General features: G+C 38.9%; 1 protein-coding gene across 1 annotated transcript in view; it reads right to left on the reverse strand.

Moving 5' to 3' along the window:
* Positions 1–22,729, reverse strand: part of LOC111162137 (SHC adaptor protein 4) — a 131,673-nt gene that overhangs the window by 12,881 nt on the left and 96,063 nt on the right. The window contains exons 7-10 of the mRNA XM_022526334.1: positions 21,303–21,426; positions 19,594–19,765; positions 16,703–16,763; positions 11,529–11,708 (exon numbers count right to left, since the gene is read on the reverse strand). Coding sequence (XP_022382042.1) covers positions 11,529–11,708; positions 16,703–16,763; positions 19,594–19,765; positions 21,303–21,426 — 537 coding nt within the window. The remainder of the gene's footprint in view (positions 1–11,528; positions 11,709–16,702; positions 16,764–19,593; positions 19,766–21,302; positions 21,427–22,729) is intronic.

The raw sequence follows: 22,729 nt of genomic DNA on the forward strand, positions 1-22,729 counted from the left end.
CCAGCATAACAGAATTCATTGTTTTTGCACCACACCCAGTGCTCCATGCAATACGTGCCCTCCTTAATACCCACCACCTGGCTCCCCCAACTTCCCCACCCCCCGCCCCTTCAAAACCCTCAGATTGTTTTTCAGAGTCCATAGTCTCTCATGGTTCACCTCCCCTTCCAATTTCCCTCAACTCCCTTCTCCTCTCCATCTCCCTATGCCCTCCATGTTATTTGTTATGCTCCACAAATAAGTGAATATCACTAGTTTTTGATGCAGTGTTCCGTGATTCATTGTTGGTGACTAAAATAACATAATACAAAAATTATTAAAAAATAAAATAAAATAAAATTGCCCTACAAAATTTAATAAGTTATTGACTTGATATAACTAATAACATATTTTCTCAGAAGTAGTGGAGGTTAAGGAAGCAACAAGAAAGGCCGTTCTGTATTTAATTGAGACCTAAAAAAGAAAAAAAAAGTGATAGGAATCATGGAAGAAAGTAATCATGTCATCTTGGAGTTCCTATGGCAACTGAAGACATATTATTCACAATCCGAAATTCAGGAAAGCTCAAGATAGATAAGAATATCTACACTCATAAGCATCTGACGGGTAAAACCTCAGAGAGGAGGCTTATGGCTTAAGGGAGAAAATAATGTGACGTGCAAAATCAGATTAAACCTTTACAAGTAATTCCAATGATAAAGAATGAGACATTTAAAGAAACCAATGTGAACTGTGAAGGTAGCATATTGACACACTCAATTTTTAAAAAGCACATGTAATTGGGTATTTGGGGGTAGTAATGATTATTATATCAGCAAAGGACTGTAAAAAATTAGATGTCCATTAGTAAGGGAATGGTTATATAAACTATGATGTATTCATACAATAGAATACTATAAAACAATTGAAAATAACAAAGGTTTGTTCATCCAACATAGGAGGACATATATATCTAAAGCAAATATTAACAGTCTTGAAGGGAGAAATAGCAACATAGTAATAATAGGGGACTTCAATATCCCATTTTCAACAATAAATAGATCATCCAGACAGAAAATCAGTAAGGAAACATTGGACATAAACTACACATTAGACCAGATTGACTCAACAGACATTTGCAAAACATTTCACCCAAAAGTAACAGAATATATAATCTTCTCAAGCGCATTTGGGACATTTTCCAGGATAAGTCATATGTTAGGCCACAAACAAGCCTTAATAAATTTTAAAAGAATGAAATAATATCAAACATCTTTTCTGACCACAATGATATGAAACCAGAAATCAATTACAAGAAAACTAGGAAATTCGCAAATATGTGAAAATTAAACAGCATGCTACTAAACAACAAATGGGTCAAAGGATAAATCAAAAGATAAATCAGAAAATATCCTGAGAGAAATGAAAATGAAAATACTACATACCACAATTTATGGGATGCTATCAAAGGCAGTTTGAGTTCAGAGCAATTAATACCTATATTAAGAAAAAAGAAAGATCTCAAATAAACAACCTAACTATACACCTCAAAGTTACTCTAAAATGAACAAACTAAGCCCAAGTTTAATAGAAGAAAAAAAATATCAAAGATCAGAGCAGGAATAAATGAAATAGAGAGTAAAAAGATAACACATAATATGCAATGAAAATAAGAAAAACAAAATAAACAAACTTTTAGCTAGACTTACCAAGAAAAAAAAAAGGATTCAAATAAAATTAAAAATGAAAGTGGAGACATTACAAGTCACAACACACAAATACAAAGAATTGTAAGGGACTACTCTAAACAATTATATGCCAACAAATTGGATTACCTAGAAAAATGGATAAATTCCTAAAAACATACAAACTACCAACGCTGAATCATGAAGAAATAGAAAATTTGAACAGAAGAATTAGTAGTAAAGAGACTGAATCACTCATCAAAAACCTCCCAGCAAAGAAAAGTCCAGAACCAACTGGCTTCACAGGTGAATTTTACCAAACATTTAAAGAGAAGTTAATTCCAATCTTTCTTAAACCCTTCCAAAAAAATAGGAGGTAACACTTCCAAACTCACTTCACAAGCCCAGCATTACCCTGATAGCAAAAACAGACAAGGATACCACACACACACACATACACACATACACACATTACAGGACAATATCCCTGATGAACATAGATGTAAAGTCCTTAAGCAAACCAAATTCAACAACACTTCAAGTTGATCAAAGAAAAGGATCATACACCATGATCAAGTGAGATTTTAGGGATGTGGGATCGTTCAACATCCACAAGTCAATCAATGTGACACATCACATTAGTGAAGGATGAAACCAGGTGATCATCTCAGAAGATGCAGAAAAACTATTTGACAAAATTCAACATCCACTCATGATAAAAGCTCTCAACAAAGTCAGTGTGGTGGAAATGTACTATGACATAATAAAGACCATATATGACAAGGATACAGCTAATATCATGCTCATCAGTGAAAAGCTGAAAGCTTTTCTTCTAAGATTAGGAAAAAAGGATGCCTACTCTCCCTATTTTTATTCAATATAGTATTGAAGATCCTTGCCAGAGCAATTAGACAAGAAAAAGAAATAAAGGGCATCCAAATTGGACAGGAAGAAGTAAATCTGTTTCTATTTGGAGGTGACATAATATATATAGAAAACCCTAAAAAGTCCACACACACACACACACACACACAACCCATTAGAACTAATAAATGAATTCAGTAAAGTTGTAGGATACAGTCAATCTATGAAAATTAGTTGTATTTCTATATACTAATAAACTCTCAGAAATAGAGATTAAGGAAACAATCCCAGTTACAATAGCATAAAAAATAATAAAATACCGGGGCACCTGGCTGGCTCAGTCCAAAGAATATGTGACTCTTGATCTCAGAGTTGTGAGTTCAAGCCCCACACTGGGTGTAGAGGTTATTTAAATAAATAAAACCTTTTAAAAATAATTAAAAAATACTTAAGAATAAATTTAAGTAAGGGAGTTAAAAATCTGTATACTGAAAACTCTAACACACTGATAAAAAAAAAATTGAAGAAACAAATAAATGGAAAAATAGTCTGTGCTCATAGACTGGAAGAATTAACATTGTTAAAAAGTCCATAATACCCAAAACAATGTACAGATTCAGTGCAATCCTTATCAAAAATTTTAATGGCATTTTTCACAGAACTAGAACAAACAAAGCTAAAATTTGTGTGGAACCACAAAAGGCTTCAAATAGCCAGAGCAAATCTGAGAAAAAAAAAACAAAGCTAGAAGTATTATGTTGCCTGATTTCAAACTATATTTCACAGCCAGAGTAATCAAAATAGTGTGGTATTGGCACAAAAACAGACACATAGATCAATGTAGCAGAATAGAAAGCCCCAAAATACACCCACACTTATATGGTCAATTAACTTACAACAAAGGAGCTAAGAAAATGATAATGGGGAAAGGATAATGTCTTTAATAAATGATGTTGAGAAAACTGGACAGCCATATGCAAATGAATTAAATTGGACCCCTGTCTTACACCATACACAAAACCAACTCAAAATGGATTAAAGACTTGAATATAAGACCTGAACCCATACAACTTCTAGAAGAAAACATAAGGTGTAAGCTCCTTGACATCAGTTTTGACAATGATTTTTTGGATTTGACACCAAGAACAAAAGCAACAAAAGCAAAAATAAAAACGTAAGGGCCACATCAAAACAAAAATCTGCACAGCAAAGGAAACAATAAATGAAACAAAAGACAACCTATGGAATAGGAGAAAATATTTGCCAATCACTGATCTGATAAGGGGTTAATATCTGAAGAACACATACAACTCCGTGGCAAAAAACCCAAACAATCCAATTAAAAAATGATCATAGGAACTGAATAGATATTTTTCTAGAGAAGACATACAAATGACTAACAGGTACATAAAAAGGTTCTCAACATCACTAGTCTTCAGGGAAATGCAAATCAAAACCACAATGAAATAACACCTCATACCTGTTAGAACGGCTATCATCAAAAAGATGGAAGATAAATGTTGGCAAGGTTGTGAAGGAAAAAAAAACCCTCATGCCCTATTGGTGGGAATGTAAATTGCTGCAGCCCCCATGGAAAATGGTATGGAAGTTCTTAAAAAAACTAAATGTAGAACTACTGTAGATCCAAAGGAACAAAATCACTATCTCAAAAAGATACCTGCTCCCCCGCATTCACTGCAGCATGATTTACAAAAGCCAAGATATGGTAACAAGCTAAATATCCATTGATGGATCATTGGATAAGGTAAATGTGATTGGTTGATTTTACACACACACACACACACACACACACACACGAATATTATTTACTCAGCCATAAAAAGGTAGGAAATCCTGCCATTTGCAACATGGATGGACCTTGGGGGCATTATGCTAAGTGAAATATGTCAGACAGAGAAATACAAATACTGCATAATCCCAGTTATATGTGGAATTTAAGAAAAACTCACAGAAACAGAAAACAGACTGATGATTGCCAAAGGCAGGGAATAATGGGTGGGAGAAATGGGTAAAGGGGGTAAAAAGTTACAATCTTTCAGTTATGAGATAAATGGGTCCTGGGGGTGTAACCTACAGCCTGCAACTATAATTAATGATACTGTGTTGCATATTTGAAAGTTGTTAAGACAGTAAATCTTCAAAGTTCTCATCACAATAAAAGAAATTTTATAACTATGTGAGGTGACAGATGGATACTACACTAAAGTTAGTGTGTTAATCATTTTACAATATATACATATGTCAAATCACTAGTACAATGTTATATGTCAATTATATCTCAATAAAACTGGAAAAAAGAAAATAATAAGGATATTACATGTTCATTTGGACAAATCTCTAAAATGGAAGAGTGAAGTAAGTATAGAAAGGGGTTATCATAACCTCTAAGGGGTTATAACTTTATTTTTAAAGGAGATAGATAGATGATAGGTACGTAGGAGACAGATGGATAGTTATGCGTAAGTATGTAAATAGATAGTTTTTTTTTTAATTTAATTTTATTTTTTCAGCGTTCTAAGATTCATTGTTTATGCACCACAGCAGTCCTCCATGTTCTCCTGCTCTCCATGCTCTCCTTAATACCCACCACCACACCTCACTATGCATTAACATTCTGGTCATAATCAGAAGAAACTGTTAATATCTAGGGAGTTGAAGCCAGTATTGTAACTTAAGGAGGTACATTTTATGTTATTTTTTTATACTGTGTTTGGATTTCTTCCATGAGCACTTGGGTTACTTTTGAATTAAAAAAAAAATCTATTCATAGAATAAAAAATGTATACAAATGTCAGGATAGTCACACAACTAAAGATAAATTCAGAAGAGGAATTAAATTGGTGAGAAAAGTGTCAGGCCTGCGGAATGATTCTCAGTTTTCTGTTGTGGGAAGAAAAGCTTACCTTTATCCCCCACAACATGTGAAAATGACTCCATCTCTGATTGTAAGTAGTTAATTCTCTTCATTGACAGTGGTTTTATTTTACAAAGTTGCTGTGAACACTGTATTAGTCAAAACTGAAACACTGTCCACAGGAGAAATGCAGGGTTAGGTTCCTCCAAGCCTCAGGTCAGTACGTGTTCATCAATCAATAAATACATAACCTTGTTTTATGTGTGTTCCTGTTTAAAGACTCCTTATTTCATATATACTGTTGACTCAGGAACACTGGACTTACAGCCAATGCACGCCTGAATAAAGCTTATCTAATATGTGGATTTTCTCCATCAGGGTACATCGCAATCTTCTGCACTTGGGAACAATAGACAGCACTTCAGCACAACACTAGGAGATTATTTTACTTTTTTAAAAATTTTTATTTTTTAAAAGACTTTATTTATTTGAGAGAGAGAGAGTGAGAGAGAGCATGAGAGGGGAGAAGGTCAGAGGGAGAAGCAGACTCCCCATGGAACTAGGAGCCCGATGTGGGACTTGATCCCCAGACTCCAGGATCATGACCTGAGCTGAAGGCAGTCGCTTAACCAACCGAGCCACCCAGGTGCCCCTCGGAAACTGTTTAAAGAGCAAAATCATTAACAAATAGCACAAAAATGCAAAATATGTAGCACTAAATGGACTGCAAAAGGATACCTATTTACAATACGAGAGCTGGAATGAGAAGGCAGAGTGTTACCTTATTTGACCTTAGCTGGAAAAGTGTGCATTGGGCAACTCAAATTTTTTCTTGCTCTGTGCATATCTACATATGACCACAAGAGTGCCATGAGTATTTTGGGGTTACAAATACATATTAGCAAGCAAACAAATTCTCCAATATGGAATGCATGAACTATGAGAATTGACCATACATTTTTTTATCAATATAGGATCTTGAGTGTGTGAAAATTACAAAATAGGACTTAACTGCATTAATGAGGGGAAAAATACATTCACCTCTACAAAGTGCTTAAAAAGTTGGTAGAAAAAGATATTAACATATAATGTCAGTAATAAGTGAAAGTTTGAGATAATACCCACTGAAAAATTATTTGTAATATAAAGAAAGAATTATATGTCTATTAAGTTATATTACAAAGCCCTACTAATTAATATACTGGTATAAAACAGGTAAGTAGGGGATTAGAAAAAGTATAATAAAGGCTCAGAAATATATTCACATACATAGAATCTAGCCTAATGGGGAGTGACATTAGAGAAAGAGGAGATTACTTAGTCAATGGTTTTTGCAAAATTGGATCACTTACAGAGGCAAAATGAAGTTAGACCCCCCCCCCCCCCCCAAAAAAAAAAAAAATCCATGTGAAGTAAATATTTTATTATGGAAAAAAACTATAAAGCCAATAGAAGAAAAGATAGTACAAGCTGGATATAGAAGAGAAAATTTAATTGAGAGTACAAGGAAAATATAAAAAAGATAAAAATGGAAATCAATGAAACAAAATAGAAAGCAATAGAGAAAATGAAACCAAAACCTGGGTCCTTTAGAAAGATTAATTAAATTCACAAATCTCAAAGAACAGTAATCAAGAAGAGAGAACACAAAAATTACCAACAGGAAAGTGAGAAGGCATCCTTCAGGCAATAGGAAGCTAAGAAAGGAACATTGTGGGAAAGTTCATGAGGAACTGACTCTAAGCAAATACAGGAGAATCCTACTGAGTTTTTAAGGAAATGACATTGCCAATGAATCACAATCCCTCCTTGTCTATGCCTTTTTGGCTTCTAAAGCACACTCCAATTTATCAAGCCCACACCCACAGAAAATAGGTTGCAAAAAGTGGTGACACCCCCAAGAAAGGCACTTTCTCCATCAATGCCTTTAGATGCGTCCGCAGAGCATAATGGCGGGAACAACCCAGAGGACACAGTCCAGGCTCATAGATAGCAACGAACAAGGAGACTCCTGTCCTAAAGCTGAACCAGAGTCCAAGCAAATAATTTTCTCCAATTCCAGCTCAGGGAGTCTTCACGATTACCGCTTGATGGGATTTGGTCATTGCTATGTACCAGTGACCCCTGTGTCTTGGATGCTTCCCTTTAGTGCATGCAGGTTTTTTTATGATGGTTATCTTATCCCTCTTTTCACCACTAATTTTGGGTGTGGGAGGGGACAGACAATTTGGCAAATAATAAGGATCCCCATCCAATCTTGATTGAGAGCACTTCACATCATCCAGGTGTCATGGGTTTTAAGCTGAATGCTCTAACTGTATGAGATATTTGCAAGGTCTCCCTTTGGGAGAGGGCAAGTATGTTTTCTGTGAAAAGAACAGCTCATGGATATCTGCAGCAGGCAGGCAGTTGTGTACCAATACCTGTTCTCCCTTGCATGATGTTACAGAGTTCCTAAGTTATAGCTGGGCACATAGCCACCCTGCCAGACAACTACTCTAGCCCCTTTGAAGCTAGGTCTGACCACATGTCTAAGCTGTGTGGAGGGCAGGTGAAAAGAAATGATGCCTGCCTTCCATCTCTGGGCCCATACATTCCAAGGAATGTATGCACACTCTTCTTGTCTTTCTTTCTTCCTACTGGCTGAACGCTCATGTGATAGTAGGAGCCCAAGCTTATAGATCAGAGACCAAAGACCTTAAGCCAGATTAAAGATCTCAGGCTGTACTGAAACTCAGGCCAGAGATGCAACATCTTAGACCAGAGATGCAACCACCCAGGCATTGAGAATGACAAAGCAGTCTCACAGTCCTGTACCACCAATCGGTGGGCTACAGGAAAAGTAAACTTTGGTGTTTTTTTACACTATTATATTGAGGGAGTTTCTTTGTTATGACTGGCTCTACTAGGACAATAAATTGGTACACAGATTAGATCGTATCAATACCAGTGATTTCCTTCTGCCATGTTTGATAAAAATAAAGATTGTATGGAACTTTTCTTACATTGGTGGCATGATAGGATGGACTGAGGAGCCTGGGAGCCATGCTTGAGAAATACTAGGTTCATGTCTCTGGAGTTGTTTTTGTTTTGTCTTACTAAACTAATCAGTAAGCTTCTGTCTGGAAAATGGAGGCTAAGTAGGTCTAACGAAGCTAACGAGTGTGTTTGAGGAAGTAAGGAGAGACATAGCACGAAACATTATGGAGAAAAGGATAAAAAGTGTATTTAAGACATTTTGCAGAAAAGTATGTATAAAGTTATCCCCACTCCATCTTACTTCATTTTTATTAAATCAATATTATTTATACTTTTGGAGCTGGAATTAATTTTTTTGGAGAGAGCAATGGTAGCAAGAAGCCCAGGAGGGCTATGGAACATTATAGCCTAGTAGGAAATAAAAAGTAAAAAATACCAGAAGCCTAAATTATTAAACACACTGCCGCCAATGCAGGGAGAGGCAAAAGGATGAAAAAAGAAGGCTAAAATCAGTGAAAACACATTTTGATAGTACAGTTTTGGACAAAAGTGACTTTATTTACTTCCAACTAATGATAGGAATGTCATTATAGATTGATTTTTACCTTGAATTGTCTATGGCAAAAGGCAATGTTTCTTTGCTTAAATGACACAGATTTTTCCCCCTATGCTGTGCCTTTTATTCCAATGACTTATTCATTCCATAACTGGAGGCTTTTATCCACCCATTTTGCACATCCCCTCAGCCCTCTCCTCCCTGGCAACCATCAGTTTTTTCCCCTGTATTTATAGGTCTAATTCTGCTTCTTGTTAGTTTATTCATTTGCTGTCTTTTTAGATTCCACATATGAGTGAAATCACACAGGATTCGTCTTTCTCAGTCTGACTTATTTCCGACTAAGCATAATGCTCTCAAGGTCCATATTGATGTAAATGGCCCCATCTCATCCTTTTTTATGGCTGTGAATTTTTATGGCTGGGTAATAATATTCTCTCTCTCTCTCTCTCTCTCTCTCACACACACACACACAGACACCCCTTCCTTATCTATTCATATATCGATGGACACTTAGGTTGCTTCCATATCCTGGCTGAGTTTTAAAGATTTCTAACATTAGAGATTTGTTTATAAAGGAACTGCAGTTATGAATCAATGACTATCCCAGATCACCTAATTTGGGGCACCCAATAAATGACTTTTCTAATAATACACTGGTACTTCGAGAAGTCCGTGAAATGGAAGCTATCAAGTATATATTCTTAGCAAGTTACTTTTAATAGAAGTTTCTGAGGTCCAGAAACTTCTTTCAAAAAACTGTCCCTCTAACAAATACTGCCTTATCCACACTAGTCACTGAACACTGAACAGTTAAATTCACTGCAGAAATATGAATCAACTGCATATCCCATCATCCGTGACCCAAGATACCCTCTGTGGTGAACACGGAGATGCGCTACCCAGATAACTGGGTAATTGTTAGCTTCGTTATAACTACTTAGCCTCCATTTTCCAGACAGTGAAGGACCAAGTGCCCCAGATGTCAACAGCCAGCCTGCAGCGGACTGTCCCTTCAGGCTCTGCCTCACCAGCAGAATGCTGCCTTGCGCAAAGGCTTGCCCTCCCTCATGCAGCCTCTACCTCAAGACCGAGACAAGTGGGATAAAAGCCCAACCCTTTGGGACCAGTGTGGGACAGCTCTGATGGGCCCCACATACTCTCAGTAGGGTTGGCTGAGGCTCTGTCTGGACTGCTTCTCCTTCTGCCTAAGCCTACTGGCTCCCCCTCCCTTCCTGATAGTGATCCCGATAAAGACCCCACAGGCCAAAACCCCATCTCAGTGTTTGCTTCCAAAGAATCCAACCAGGTTGTCTGGTTGCCAAGATGGGTCTTAGAAGGCTTGCAAGAAGGTGGCTCACTTGTCATGTGGCTGGCAATGAGGACCTTTGTTTCTTAGTTTAGGAGTTAATATGGTCTGATGAAGTCCAGGTTCAGCAATATCTCCTTCAAAATTCATCTTGTCTTTGCTCACACTAGCTGGAAAGTTGCCCTTGGCAGTCTGGAGAGACTTCCTCGGCTAGCAAAAGGACTTTCTGAACAACTGGCTCTCCATCTTTGGAGTGAACCAGATTTGGCTCACCCAAATTTGAACCCAATAGACTTTAATATTTTACAAAAAGCATTTTTTGGTTTACTTATTTTTTAATTGATTGTAGGCTTTTTGTTTGTTTTGCTTTTATTTATTTATGTTCCTATTCATGTATTTCCCCCTGGAAGCAATTTAGCAGGAAAATGATGTTTGTCTTACTGTATTTTACTCACAGGCTATGGCTGAAGAAAGGAGCCATGTTATTTTAGTGCTGTATTGATGACTTAACAAGGAGTTTAGAAATGAATAAAAGTAAAACTATCACTAAGCAGAGCCAGATAATGGTCATTGTTCCTCATGCATGCAAGCCAACAAATTCAAAATCGTCTCCTGGCTTTGACAGTCCTTACTTCAGCAAAAGTACACAGGAGAAACCAAAAGTTGGGAGCCATTAAAGTATCTGAAAAGATTATTCAAAATCAAAGTCCCAATACCTTGAAATCCATAACATCTCCACAATTAACTATGGTATAAGACTGAGGTAAGAATCCTTTTTATTCCCTGAAAATGAGGCCAATGAAACAGCCTTCCTGAAAATGAGAGACAATGTAGTGAGTTGCATAGTGGCCCCCCAAATGATATGTTCAAGTCCTGATCCCCAGTCCCTGTGAATATGGCTTCATTTGAAAAAAAGGATCTTTGTATGTGTAATTAAATCAAGGATCTCGAGATGAGATCTTCCTGGATTTAGGGCCGACTTAGAAGAGAAAGGTATTGTCCTGGAAGACACAGGAGAGAGAGGTTTGAGACATAGAGGTGAAGGCCATGTGAAGACTGAGACAGAGACTGATGTGTCTACAAGCCGAGTAACACCAAAAATTGCCAACAGTCACTAGAAGCTGGGAGAAAGGCATGGAATGGCTCCTCCTCCAGAGCCTCCAGAAGGAACCACTCCAGAACTGTGACAGAATAAATTTCTGTTGCCTTAAGACACCCAGTTTGCTATAACTTGTTACAGCAGCCATAGGAAACTAATACAGCCAGTGAGCAGCTACTTACTTTCACGGTGCCATGGGCTCCCCAGGGGGTGAGCTGAGCCCTGATTTGGGGTAGAGCCAAGTCTACTTTGAAGAGCCTGTGTATTTATGTAGCAGGGGTCATTGAAGAAATCCACTTGACATGTCTGCTTCATTAATGAGGCATCTCGATGGGACTGCACTCCTCTCTCTGGTGCATTACCTGTAGTGATTAATGATCAATGTATCATATTTTTACTTTGCAAACAATAAGTAAAATCATGTTTGAGTCTAGAACTGATAGGGAGGGAAAAGCCACCCCTATCCCATACAGATTTTAATACTGACTTCTAGATTTGACCTGTAAAAACAAGATGAGCACCAGGCTTTGAGAGAAAGAACCCTCCCCTTGGACTCCCAGAATCTCTCTGACAGCCCCTCAGCTAACCCTCTGCTTCAACACCAGATAGGAAACAAACCAGGAAGACCCGAGAGAGGAACAGCCAGAGAAAAAAGAGAGCCAACTCTCCAGCGAACAATACAAACCACACTTAACACTGCTCAGGGCTGCGGTCCAGGAACCAAGAAAACACATGTGCCATACAGAACTTGAAAATCTATTATTTAAACGGCCTTTTTTTTTTAAAAAAAGATTTTTATTTGTTTCTCTATTTATTTGAGAGAGAGAGAGAGCCCTAGCAGGGAAAGGAGCAGAAGGAGAGGGACAAGAGGATTCTGCACCGAGCACAGAGCCCAATGTGGGGCTCGATCCCTCAACCCCGAGATCATGACCTGAGCTGAAACCAAGAGTCACACACTTAACCCACAGAGCCACCCAGGCACCCCACATTTTTTAGAGAGAGAGATAGCATGCACACACGAGCTGGGGTGGGAGAGGATAAAGGGAGAGGGAGAGACTCTTAAGTAGGCTCCACATCCTTCGTGAAACCCAGTATGGGGCTCAGTCTCCCAACCTGAGCTCATGATCTGAGCCAAAATCAAGAGTTGGATGCCAAACCAACTAAGCCACTCAGGTGCCCTTAAACTGCTTTTCAAAATCCTCATTATTTAAAATTATTAAGAATGCAAAGTCTGTCTTCTCTCTATGCCCAAAGTTTTGTTTTGCTAAGCTCAGCGTCAAATCAATTGTTGATGTTTATTCTGGTATTTAATGGAAAGAACCCACCCCTCAGGTTATCGCCTTCTTCCCTCTTACTCTGTTCCCTCCTCTTCTATTCTATACGCTGTGGCCAAAATGATCTTTTTATTGAAATCTGATTATATTTTTCAGTGGTTTAAGAACCCCTTCACTACCTCCAATTGTTCTTTGGATAAAACTCAAACTCTTCAACAAGCCCCAAGCCCCCAGACAGGTTCTGTCTGTCTCGCTTCCCTTGTACCTCCATGCCCCTCAGTCACATTGACCTTCTTCAAGGATAATCTCCACCATAAGATCATCTTCTCTGATTGATAGGCTCTTCCCACCACTTATCCACGACCCTCACTCTTCAGGTGTTAGTTTAAATATCTCTTTTCTCAATAGAGCCTTTGCTGACCTTCTCAGACCACACTAAGACTCTCTGCTTTCCTAGAAGTTTGTTCTTCACCTTTGGAGCCCCTATCACAAGAATAATTCTATTACGTCATTTTGTTTAATGTCTGCCCTGCATCTATACTCCACGTTCTATGAAGGTAGGGATCCTGTCTCCTGTGTGCACACACCTGGCACATAATATGACAACAGTCACTGAATGAATGGATGCTAGCTAGCATCAGATTTCAGTACCCAATGGCACAAAGTATTTTGTACCATCCAGATGGTTCTGTCCTCAGAATGCCAGGACAGAATATTTTTGTTTTTCTGTTTAAACAACTTCATTTGTATTTTTGGCCACATGGGCTACAAGACTCCTGTGGGCTGACCTGAAGTGGCGACACTGACATTCCACTGTCTTACCATAAAACATCAGTCCTTTTATTGTTTCTGACATTAAACCCCTTTAATGTGGCCCCAAAAGGACCAACTTTATATTGGATTTCACATCATGATGAATAGCGCTATAATTCTTATAATATAAAATACAGAAACTCAAGGGTACACCAAATAGGGGAAGCCCAGTTAGAAGACTACAGCCTTACTACCTACTCTACCTACTCCTTCTTTCCTCTTGGTCTGCCAGCTGTCACACATCGTGTTGTCCCCCAACATACTCTGCATATGGGATATCCTGAGGAGGAGTGGGATTTATAAAGAAGGGGGGGTCAGGGCACCTCGTTTCTTTGTTGCATTTTACAAGACATGACAGTCTCCATTTGCTTGGTTATGTGGATTTATGAATTATATTATCTAGTTTAAACTAAACTTACTTTCATAAATGGGTAAGTGGCTAAAAGATCGCTGCAAGTAAATCAAAGACGGAAGATCATTCTTTTATTACAAACTCTTCCTCAGCTGCATCCTGAGCTTATAAACAAGAATGATCTAATTAGATCAGAACTCTGGCCTCCCAAAAGTTAAAATAATCAAGACCTGAAATGTGGTTGTATGCCTATTTTGTCAGTGAATGCTCTAAATGTATATTTGGACACGTTAGCCCAATATACAGCCCAATGACATCCCAATGACATTACCTTGAGATACTGAGATATTATCTAATGAGAGTATTCAGCCACTATAATTAGCAACATATTTTTAAAATGTCTTTATTATCATTAACTCTAACTTTAAAATTGTCTATTTTCTGTGTGTGTTATAATCCATGCATATTAGCATAATTTTATTAACATATTAACATTTTCTATGAATGTCACCAAGACATTTTTAAAATGCCTTTATTATCATTAACTCTAAATTTGAAATGTTCTATTTTTGTGTGTGTTGTAAGACATGTATAACATATTAGCATATATATATATATATATAAAACTTATATGTGATTGAATTACCATTTATTTAGGAGTGTCTGCTGATAAAAATTTACTGAAAGTAGACTATGATCACAAGTGTTTGTAAGAGGTCTGCTTCTAAATTAACATGGACCTGCGTTCAAACCCCTGTGATACTTCTTACTGTTGGTGTGGCCTAGGGCAATTTACTTAATGTCTCAAAGTGTTAGTTTTCATTTCTGTAAAATAGGGATGCCTGGCTTAGAATACACTTGTGAGGATAAATGAAAGAATGTGGGTGAGACACTCACTGGAAATAGTGCCTGCTTACTAGATAATATCTGCTCAGTTACCTATTTATTCATTGATGCTGGGGCTCTGCACATGGTTCTTAGCTCCTGCTATCCCTTTCTGTACCTAATCCCCATTTGTCCTTTAAGATTCTGTTCTGAATTCACCTCCTTCAAGAAGCCTTCCCTTTAGTCCTTCCTTCCCCCAGGCTGGGTCAGGTGCCACTCCATAACATAATGTATGTTTACTTGTCTGTCTGTCTTCTCCTTGAGACAGCAAATTCCCCGAGTCCTTAAGAAGAGACTACAACTCACTTATCTGTGTATCTTCTGCAACTTCAATACCTGGTACAAAGCAGGCACTCAAAGGAAAAATGTTTGTCAATGAATGAACAGATGCTGAAATAAAAATGTCCACCTGGTCTACCTTTCTCAGCATATTTGACCCCCTATGTTCTGAGTCACTCTTTAACACAAGGCCCTGACTCATCTGCCCCTTAGAGACCATGGCATGAGCTGACCACATCAGGTTTACTGTTCCATAGGATTACACAGAAGCATTCACGTCTTACCGAGTCTCTCTTGAAAACGACCATTCCTTTTCTTCAATTGCACTATTCTATTTAACCCAGCAATGTTGCCTTAAAATACATATATGTACTCCACTCTATAGCCAAATTTAAAATCTTTCTTGGGTCAAGTGTGTGGCTGAGAAGAGCTTAATCCCTTCAGGTTAGGGATTTCTGAGTAAGGGAAAGGAGGGAGGGAAGAATATAGCTCCTAGGTATCATAGGTGTAAAAAGACATTTACACTTAGCATTAACTTAATTTGTTTTAGTCATATTATTAAAAGTTAGGTTAAAGTTGTTAATGACTTTAAATAATGGCATGGAATTTTAACATCTATCAAAAAGAACCATATTTTTAGAGAATTAATAATACTGTCTTAGCTCACTACTCCTATTATTTTTGCACCGTGGAGGAAGGTAGTAATCATAGCTGTACCTAAAATGATAAATTTTCATGTATCCCCCATGTACAAGAAATAATAACATTAGGGGCACCTGGGTGGCTCAGTCACTTAAGCATTTGACTCTTGATTTTAGTGCAGATCATGATCCCAATGTTGTGAGATCAAGCCCCATATTGTAAGATTCTCCCTCTCCCTCTGCTCTGACCCCCCCACTCTCTCTTTCTCTCTCTCAAAAAACAATAATAAAATTAATAGATTACATTGGTATAAGTCCATAAGAAGTATGAAAGTATCCTTAGAAGTGACTACCTTCTAGGTAGTAAGTTCCTGCTAATTTAAGTCCCTGAGTTTCGCTACCCAACTTTATCCTCCATCCTATTACTTATATCATCCAGTTCTCTCTCCCTCTAATGCTGCAAAACTTTGCTTCCCAAAGAAATAAGTACTTTCAACAATTTATAAGAATTAAATGACTAACTAGCAGCATGACCTTATGGAACCATATTTCCAGTTTGGTGGCTGACGTTCTACATTTGTGTTGTGGAAAAGTTGTGTCCAACATCAATTATCACGTACAGTAATAAGACACTTAATGCCCTGGGAAGTGTGAGGTACATGGGCCCCTAATTGGGACCCCCACATTTCAGATTTCTTTTTGTTTTCTGCTTAAAAGATTTTATTTTAATCCTAATGGATTTGACACACATCAATTTTCACATTAACTTAATGTCTGATCTTCTTTGAAGTGGAACTCCCTTGAGTTTTAAGCAGAGAAAGCAGCTTTCCAGGAAGACATAATATGATGTGAAAGCAGGGCAAGACTTCCTAAGGTAGAATGATGGTGTGGTCGAGCACACAAGCACGAGGCAAAACCATGAAGAGTCCAAGTGACGCACATGTGGCATTCTGGGCCGCTCAGAACGTGGGAAGCCTGCAGCTGAAGCATTATGTGTCTGGTTATATACACCCGCCTTCCCCAGGAGGTGTTTAAGAGCCAGGGCCACACACACCCATATGACTTGCAAGGAATAAGGAGAGTGGCAGATGGGGAAAGACAATTGTACCTACCTATTGCTCGGCTTTGTTCTAAACAGTTCTCATACACACTGCTACACTTGGAGTTCCCAGGCTGCATAAAAAAAAAAAAAAAAATGTGAAACATTTTCAAACGTAGCATACAGTCAGACTTTCAAAAAACAAACAGGGCAAACAGAACACTAGTAACACCAGTAATGCTCCCAGCAGACAACTTCACTTTCTGACACAGGAAGTGTCTGACAGGAAACTGAGATTTTGGGTGGGGAGTGGGGACTCCTGTGATAGTGCATTCCCTGGGGGCTGCAGAGGTGGGTCTGAAGCAGGGAGTCATAAAGGCTGCCAATATAAGGCCTATAGCCCGAGGGTTACTGCTTTGCTTGGGAGGTCCCATTCCAGGACTCAATCCGAGTCTCAGCCAGAAAGTGTGATTTCCAGGACACTTGTATAAACACTCAGTATTTAGCAAACCTCTATCTAACAGTGACAGATTGGAGCTCTACTCTATTGAGGTTATGCCTGGCTCACTTTCCATCCTTGAAAATCTTTTCCATCAAAGGGTTGCAATGATCCCAAATGTGGTAGAGAGATAGACAGACAGATAGATGTCTTCAATAATGGAATGAGATCACTGATGTCTTTGAAAAGGACAATATCTGTACTTCAGAAAGATCATTCTGGCAGTACCACGCAGAAGGCTTTGAGGGAATGAAATTAGAGACAAGGAAGGGGTTTTCAGAATCATGAGAGCAAGTGAAGACCAGAACTTAAAAGGTGCAACAGGAATGAGAGAGGTTGGGTGGATTCAAAAGATTTCATGGTAGACTCCTAGGTCTTGAAGACTGAGCTGATATGGAGTCCAAAGTGTGAGAAAAACAAAACACTGCAGATTAATGACAGAACAGCAGTGCCATTAATATACATGAGTAAATCAATAGAGGATTGTGGTTTGGAGTCACGGAGAAAATGCTGAGTTCAATCTTAAGACAAACAATGTAATGCTTATGGCATTATAGCTGGAGAGATAGGTAATGGCTGAAAACAGAGAAGCTGGAGGAGTGTGTACACAAATGTCATGCCAGAAGAGAAATCAAGGACTAGGGCAAGGCCAAAGACAGAGAAAGGATGGTAAGGTCAAGGCATTGGGTTTGCAGGGGAGGGAGTAAAAGAAAATCAGATATAAAGAAAAGATATTATAGCAGCATTATCAACAATAGCCAGACTATGGAGAAAGCCTAAACATCTATCAACTGCTGAATGGATAAAGAAGATGTGGCGTATACACAATGGAATGTTACTCAGCCATCAGAAAGGATGAAATCTTGCCATTTGCAATGACACGGATGGAACTAGAGTGTATGATGCTAAGTGAAATAAGTCAGTCAGAGAAAGACAAATACTATATGATCTCACATGTGGAATTTAAGAAAGAAATCATATAAGCATATGGAAAGAGGGGGAAGAAAGGAAAGAGGGAAACAAGCCATAAGCAACTCTTTTTTTTTTTTTTTTAAAGACCCTATTCATTTATTCAACAGACAGAGATCACAAGTAGGCAGGAAGAGAGAGAGGAAGAAGCAGGTTCCCCACTGAGCAGAGAGCCCAATGCAGGGCTTGATCCCAGGACCCCGGGATCATGACCCTAGCTGAAGACAGAGGCTCTGACCCACTGAGCCACCCAGGCGCACAACTCTTAATGACAGAGGACATACTGTAGGTTAATGGAGGGTGGTGGGTGGGGGATGGGCTGGGGGGGATGGGCATTAAGGAAGGCACTTGTGAAGAGCACTGGGTGTTGTATGTAAGTGATGGATCACTGAATTCTAGTCCAGAAACCAATACTGCACTACATGTTATCTAACAAAATTTAAATTTTAAAAATGATGCCAAAAAAAAAAAAGAAAAGAAAAATGTAACTTACTTTGAAACACACCAACAATAAGATATGTTGATGGATGATAACTACATAGGATGACAGGGCAAATTCAGTGAAACATTAATTGTAGTTAACTGTAGACTCTTGATGGTGAATGTATGAGTGTTCACTGCATAATTATTTCAACTTTTCTGTATGTTTGAAAACATTCATAATAAAATATTGGAGAACATGAAATAAAGTGAAAAAAGCAGCAACTAGAGATGGGGGTAAGAATGACACAATAGAACTGCTTTAGAAGATCAAGGTAGACATCTAAAAAAAGGAAGAGGCAGCCTGCAGGTGTCTGATTCTGTAAACAGGTTCAGAACATTGAAGAAGAAAATTGATTTAGCAATTAAGCCATCGGTGAACCACAGGTGACTACTGTAAAGGTCATTTCTGTCAAGTTGTCAAGCAGAATTCAGATCTTAGAAATGCAGTGCTGATGTGATACAGACAATGTTTTCTAGAAGTCTGTGCGTATAAGGAAAATGAGAAGGAGGTGAAACATTATGAGTTGGTTGGAGGGGTCCAAATTTATTTCCAGACGGAAAAGAGATAACCAGTAGACAAAGAGTAAGTAAAGATTGAGACGGGGTGGGGGGGAGTTAATGGACAGAACCAAGGCAGAGGGTTGGAAGGGGGGGATGGGACCAGGAGCTCAGGGGCAGGACTGGCGGGTGGGGGGGGGCAGTAGCGGAGAAGGAGCAGCAAGGAGAACAGAGCAAGACTGGAGATGGGGACGGGTGACGTGGAGCACCCCATGCTGGCCTGCCAGGGTCTTCCCAGCAAAGGGAGACATGAAGCCATCCACGTAGGCCGAGGGCGGGGGACTCGGAATAAAAATGATGGAGTGTGGGCTCCGACAGTGATTCATTCTCTGGCTCTGTCCTGAGGAGGATGATACTTTCTCTAAACTCGCATTTGGAAACTCTCAAATTAAACTCTCCTGGGGCAAGGACAGAATCACATTGCTAAGTTTCAGTAACAATAAAACATCCCTTACCAAATAGCACAACTTCTCACACCGAATGGGGCAGTAAGCCATGTGTTCTGTGGCTTGGACTTTGAGCCGCACGTCGGAGACGCCCCCTGCAGGTGGCTGCTTCCCTGGGATTTCATTGTAGTACTCGCGGTCTTCTCTCTCCTCGCTGGGACCGTCAATGGGCACCTCCTCACTGTAAGGGAAAAAAGAATCCCCTAGAGGCTGGGAGGGAATACGGATGCTGCGGGGGAGGCAGAGGGATCAGAACTACGCAAAATCATCCTGAAAAACTCTGCATTCATGTTTTAAGTTTATAGCTGTTCAGAAGTGATGTCAAACATCTGGATGGAAGCAGCCAGATGGTTGTTTAGCTTTCCATAGACAATTAAAGTAGGCTAAGCCAACAGAAAGTGCCAAGGGTGATGCTTTTGTGTCTCCTCCCAGTGATTAAGAAACACACACACACACACACACACACACACACACACACACATACACGCATACCTATGAGCTCTCTGAATGTATATCATTTTTGTCAGTAGGGTATAAAAATAAGGTTTTCCTGAATATCTTTAGCATGCTTTGATTGTACCATTTTGGAAATGTTTTGCTAAAAAAAAAAAATTAGATATTGGGCAGAGGGCCTGGCCCCGTTTATTAGACCAAGATGAAAAACATGAGAGCTCTGGCCAGCTATCTTGTCTGCACAAATCTGGAGGAGTATATGGGATTCATAAAGAAATATTGGAACCATATGTGGCAAGTGGGTAGATTTATGTAAACATGCATTGTTTTAAAAATTGAAACAGGACAAAAAAACAAATAACTTTCCTTCCAAATTGGAATTAGTAGAAGTTTCTTATGAAAAAGAATAAATCAAGTCCTTTTGGATTGAACTGACTCCACTAACAACCGACATAGTTTTGTTGGGTTCATTACATGTCAACAGCATGATACCACTAAGATGTAAGTGTTATCCTGGGAAAAATTCAACATGAAGGCCTCCTGGTAACCTCTTCTCATTTGCTACCCCAGACCACCTTATAAAAGGAGATCCCCAAACCCAGCGTTTACTGATACACAAAATAACTAATTGGGGGATGAGTGCATTTATAAGGAGCCAAGAGTGAGTTTTGTCTCTTGGTGTGAATTCTCCAAGCCAGAGGCCTCACCACACCCCACACGTGCTGGAGTCTGTATGGCCAGAAGGATTCGGCTTTCCTTACAGACTCTCTGTGCCTCAGACAGAACCTCCTTGGTTCCCATCACCTTCCAGCCCCCCACACATTAGCTGGAGCACCTCTATTTACACTGCAAACCAGCGAACTAACAGTGATTCTAGGTACAGACATTCGATTCTTACTATTTTGCTCTTCATTCTTGATTTTTTTTTAAGTTGTATGCAAGGGATCTGGGACTGAAACAATTCTGAGAAATGTACTGATGTCTGTTATTTTATGATACCACTTAATTCATAGCTCTGTAGAATAGCAGAGAAACAGGGCATACCCCTTCCTACTTTGAGTGTCTCTTTTAATTTTGAAACAAAGCAAGAGGAAATATGTGGACAAATATAAATGGAAGGAAAATAGAAAATGCCAGTACGTGTTTGTACTGAAACTGCCTATTTGTAAGAAAAGAAATGATCCATTTTATGAGCTTGAAAATTCATTTTAAAATAAAACAGAATCAATACAGTAAGTCAAGTAATTATAGAACACTTGGCTGACCTTTCAAAAGAAGTATTCAAAGAAGGATTTTTCAAATACTGTTTAAACCGGAGCTCAAAAGCCTGCCCTATGGTGCTTATGACATCTTGGGCCATCCCACTGCGGCATTCCAATATGTGACAGGCTGCAAGAGGGTATACAAAAACAAAGAAAAAAAACTGTCATAAATTTTCAACAAGAAGAGGTTATATAAAGTTAAAATACTTTCAGAACATGAACTTTTAACTGAGTAAAAGGGAGCAGGTTACAAGCACGCTTCAGCCTTCCAGGGGCGGAAAAGAGTACCTCCTACTTCATATGCATCAAAGAGAAGAAACGTTTGTATTCTCCATTTAAATATCTCAGAACACTGACAAATTCTGGTCTCAAGATACGTTTTTGGACCCTCTCTTTTATAAAACTAGACTGATCTTAACCAATAATGTGACTCGAGTTAAATGTTCTAGAATTCAATACAGGAGACGCTTAGGGCAGCAATCTGGCAGGAAGATGAGGCTCAAGCTGTCGTCTTTGCATGGTACTTTGTCTTTGCAAAAATGTAACTTTCCAAACCTCCCCCTGACTTCCCCACACCCCACTCCCCTCAAAGTGGGGGATGAGCTGCTGGTGAAGACAGGAGCTTTATAACACCCCTTTGCCCTGTCATTGCTGCTATAAAGTGGTGATGGTGTGGTGATCCCTGTCTTCAAAATCCTACTAAAGAACTATCTCCATCAAGTTTCAAAAACAAGATTTTTTTTTTAAAAAGCAAGTTTTGTGACGATGACCAAAAGATATTAAAATTTGTATTAGGTATTTTTTCTGAGAAGCAGCTACTGGGAAGGGGGAAATGAAATTTGCACAAGTAATTTACAGAAATAAATTGGGACGGGTGAAGCTGACAGAGTATCACAAATGAGCAGATCTGCTGCCACATAGAACCAGGAGCTTGTGTTCGGGGACTATAAATTCACCTTCCACCATATGGGATATCACTCTTGCTTTGGTGAGAGTATGGAGTCTTGCTTAGGGCCTTGCAGAATGGAGATTTAAATGAAATGGAAGTGTCCTAAGGATGACTTTAATATGGAGGCAATAAGTCTCAGGAGAAATAATACTTTTTAAAAAATATATTGGCTTGGATAGCCTGAAGCATGGAGGGATGAGGAAAAGCTCTGATAACAGTTAAATATATACCAGACTGTTAGAAAAATTGCTGGCTATTCTCTAAGAATAGAAAGGCTTAAGCAAGTGCATGAGGAATGAGATGAGATGCCCGGGGAGTTTCATGGATCTCGGGAGCAGTGAAACCAACACTGGGGCACATTACTGAAGGGGACACCACAGGAGAGGGGAGAGAGCTGCCTTTATAAAATGATTTAACTGTGCTGACTTGGAAGCACGATTTTATGCTCGTGGTGTCCTGGAAAGGATTTTGTTATCTATTT

The sequence above is a fragment of the Enhydra lutris genome, unplaced genomic scaffold (assembly GCF_002288905.1).
Source record: "Enhydra lutris kenyoni isolate GAN:26980312 unplaced genomic scaffold, ASM228890v2 scaffoldscaffold4, whole genome shotgun sequence".
Classification (NCBI taxonomy): domain Eukaryota; kingdom Metazoa; phylum Chordata; class Mammalia; order Carnivora; family Mustelidae; genus Enhydra; species Enhydra lutris.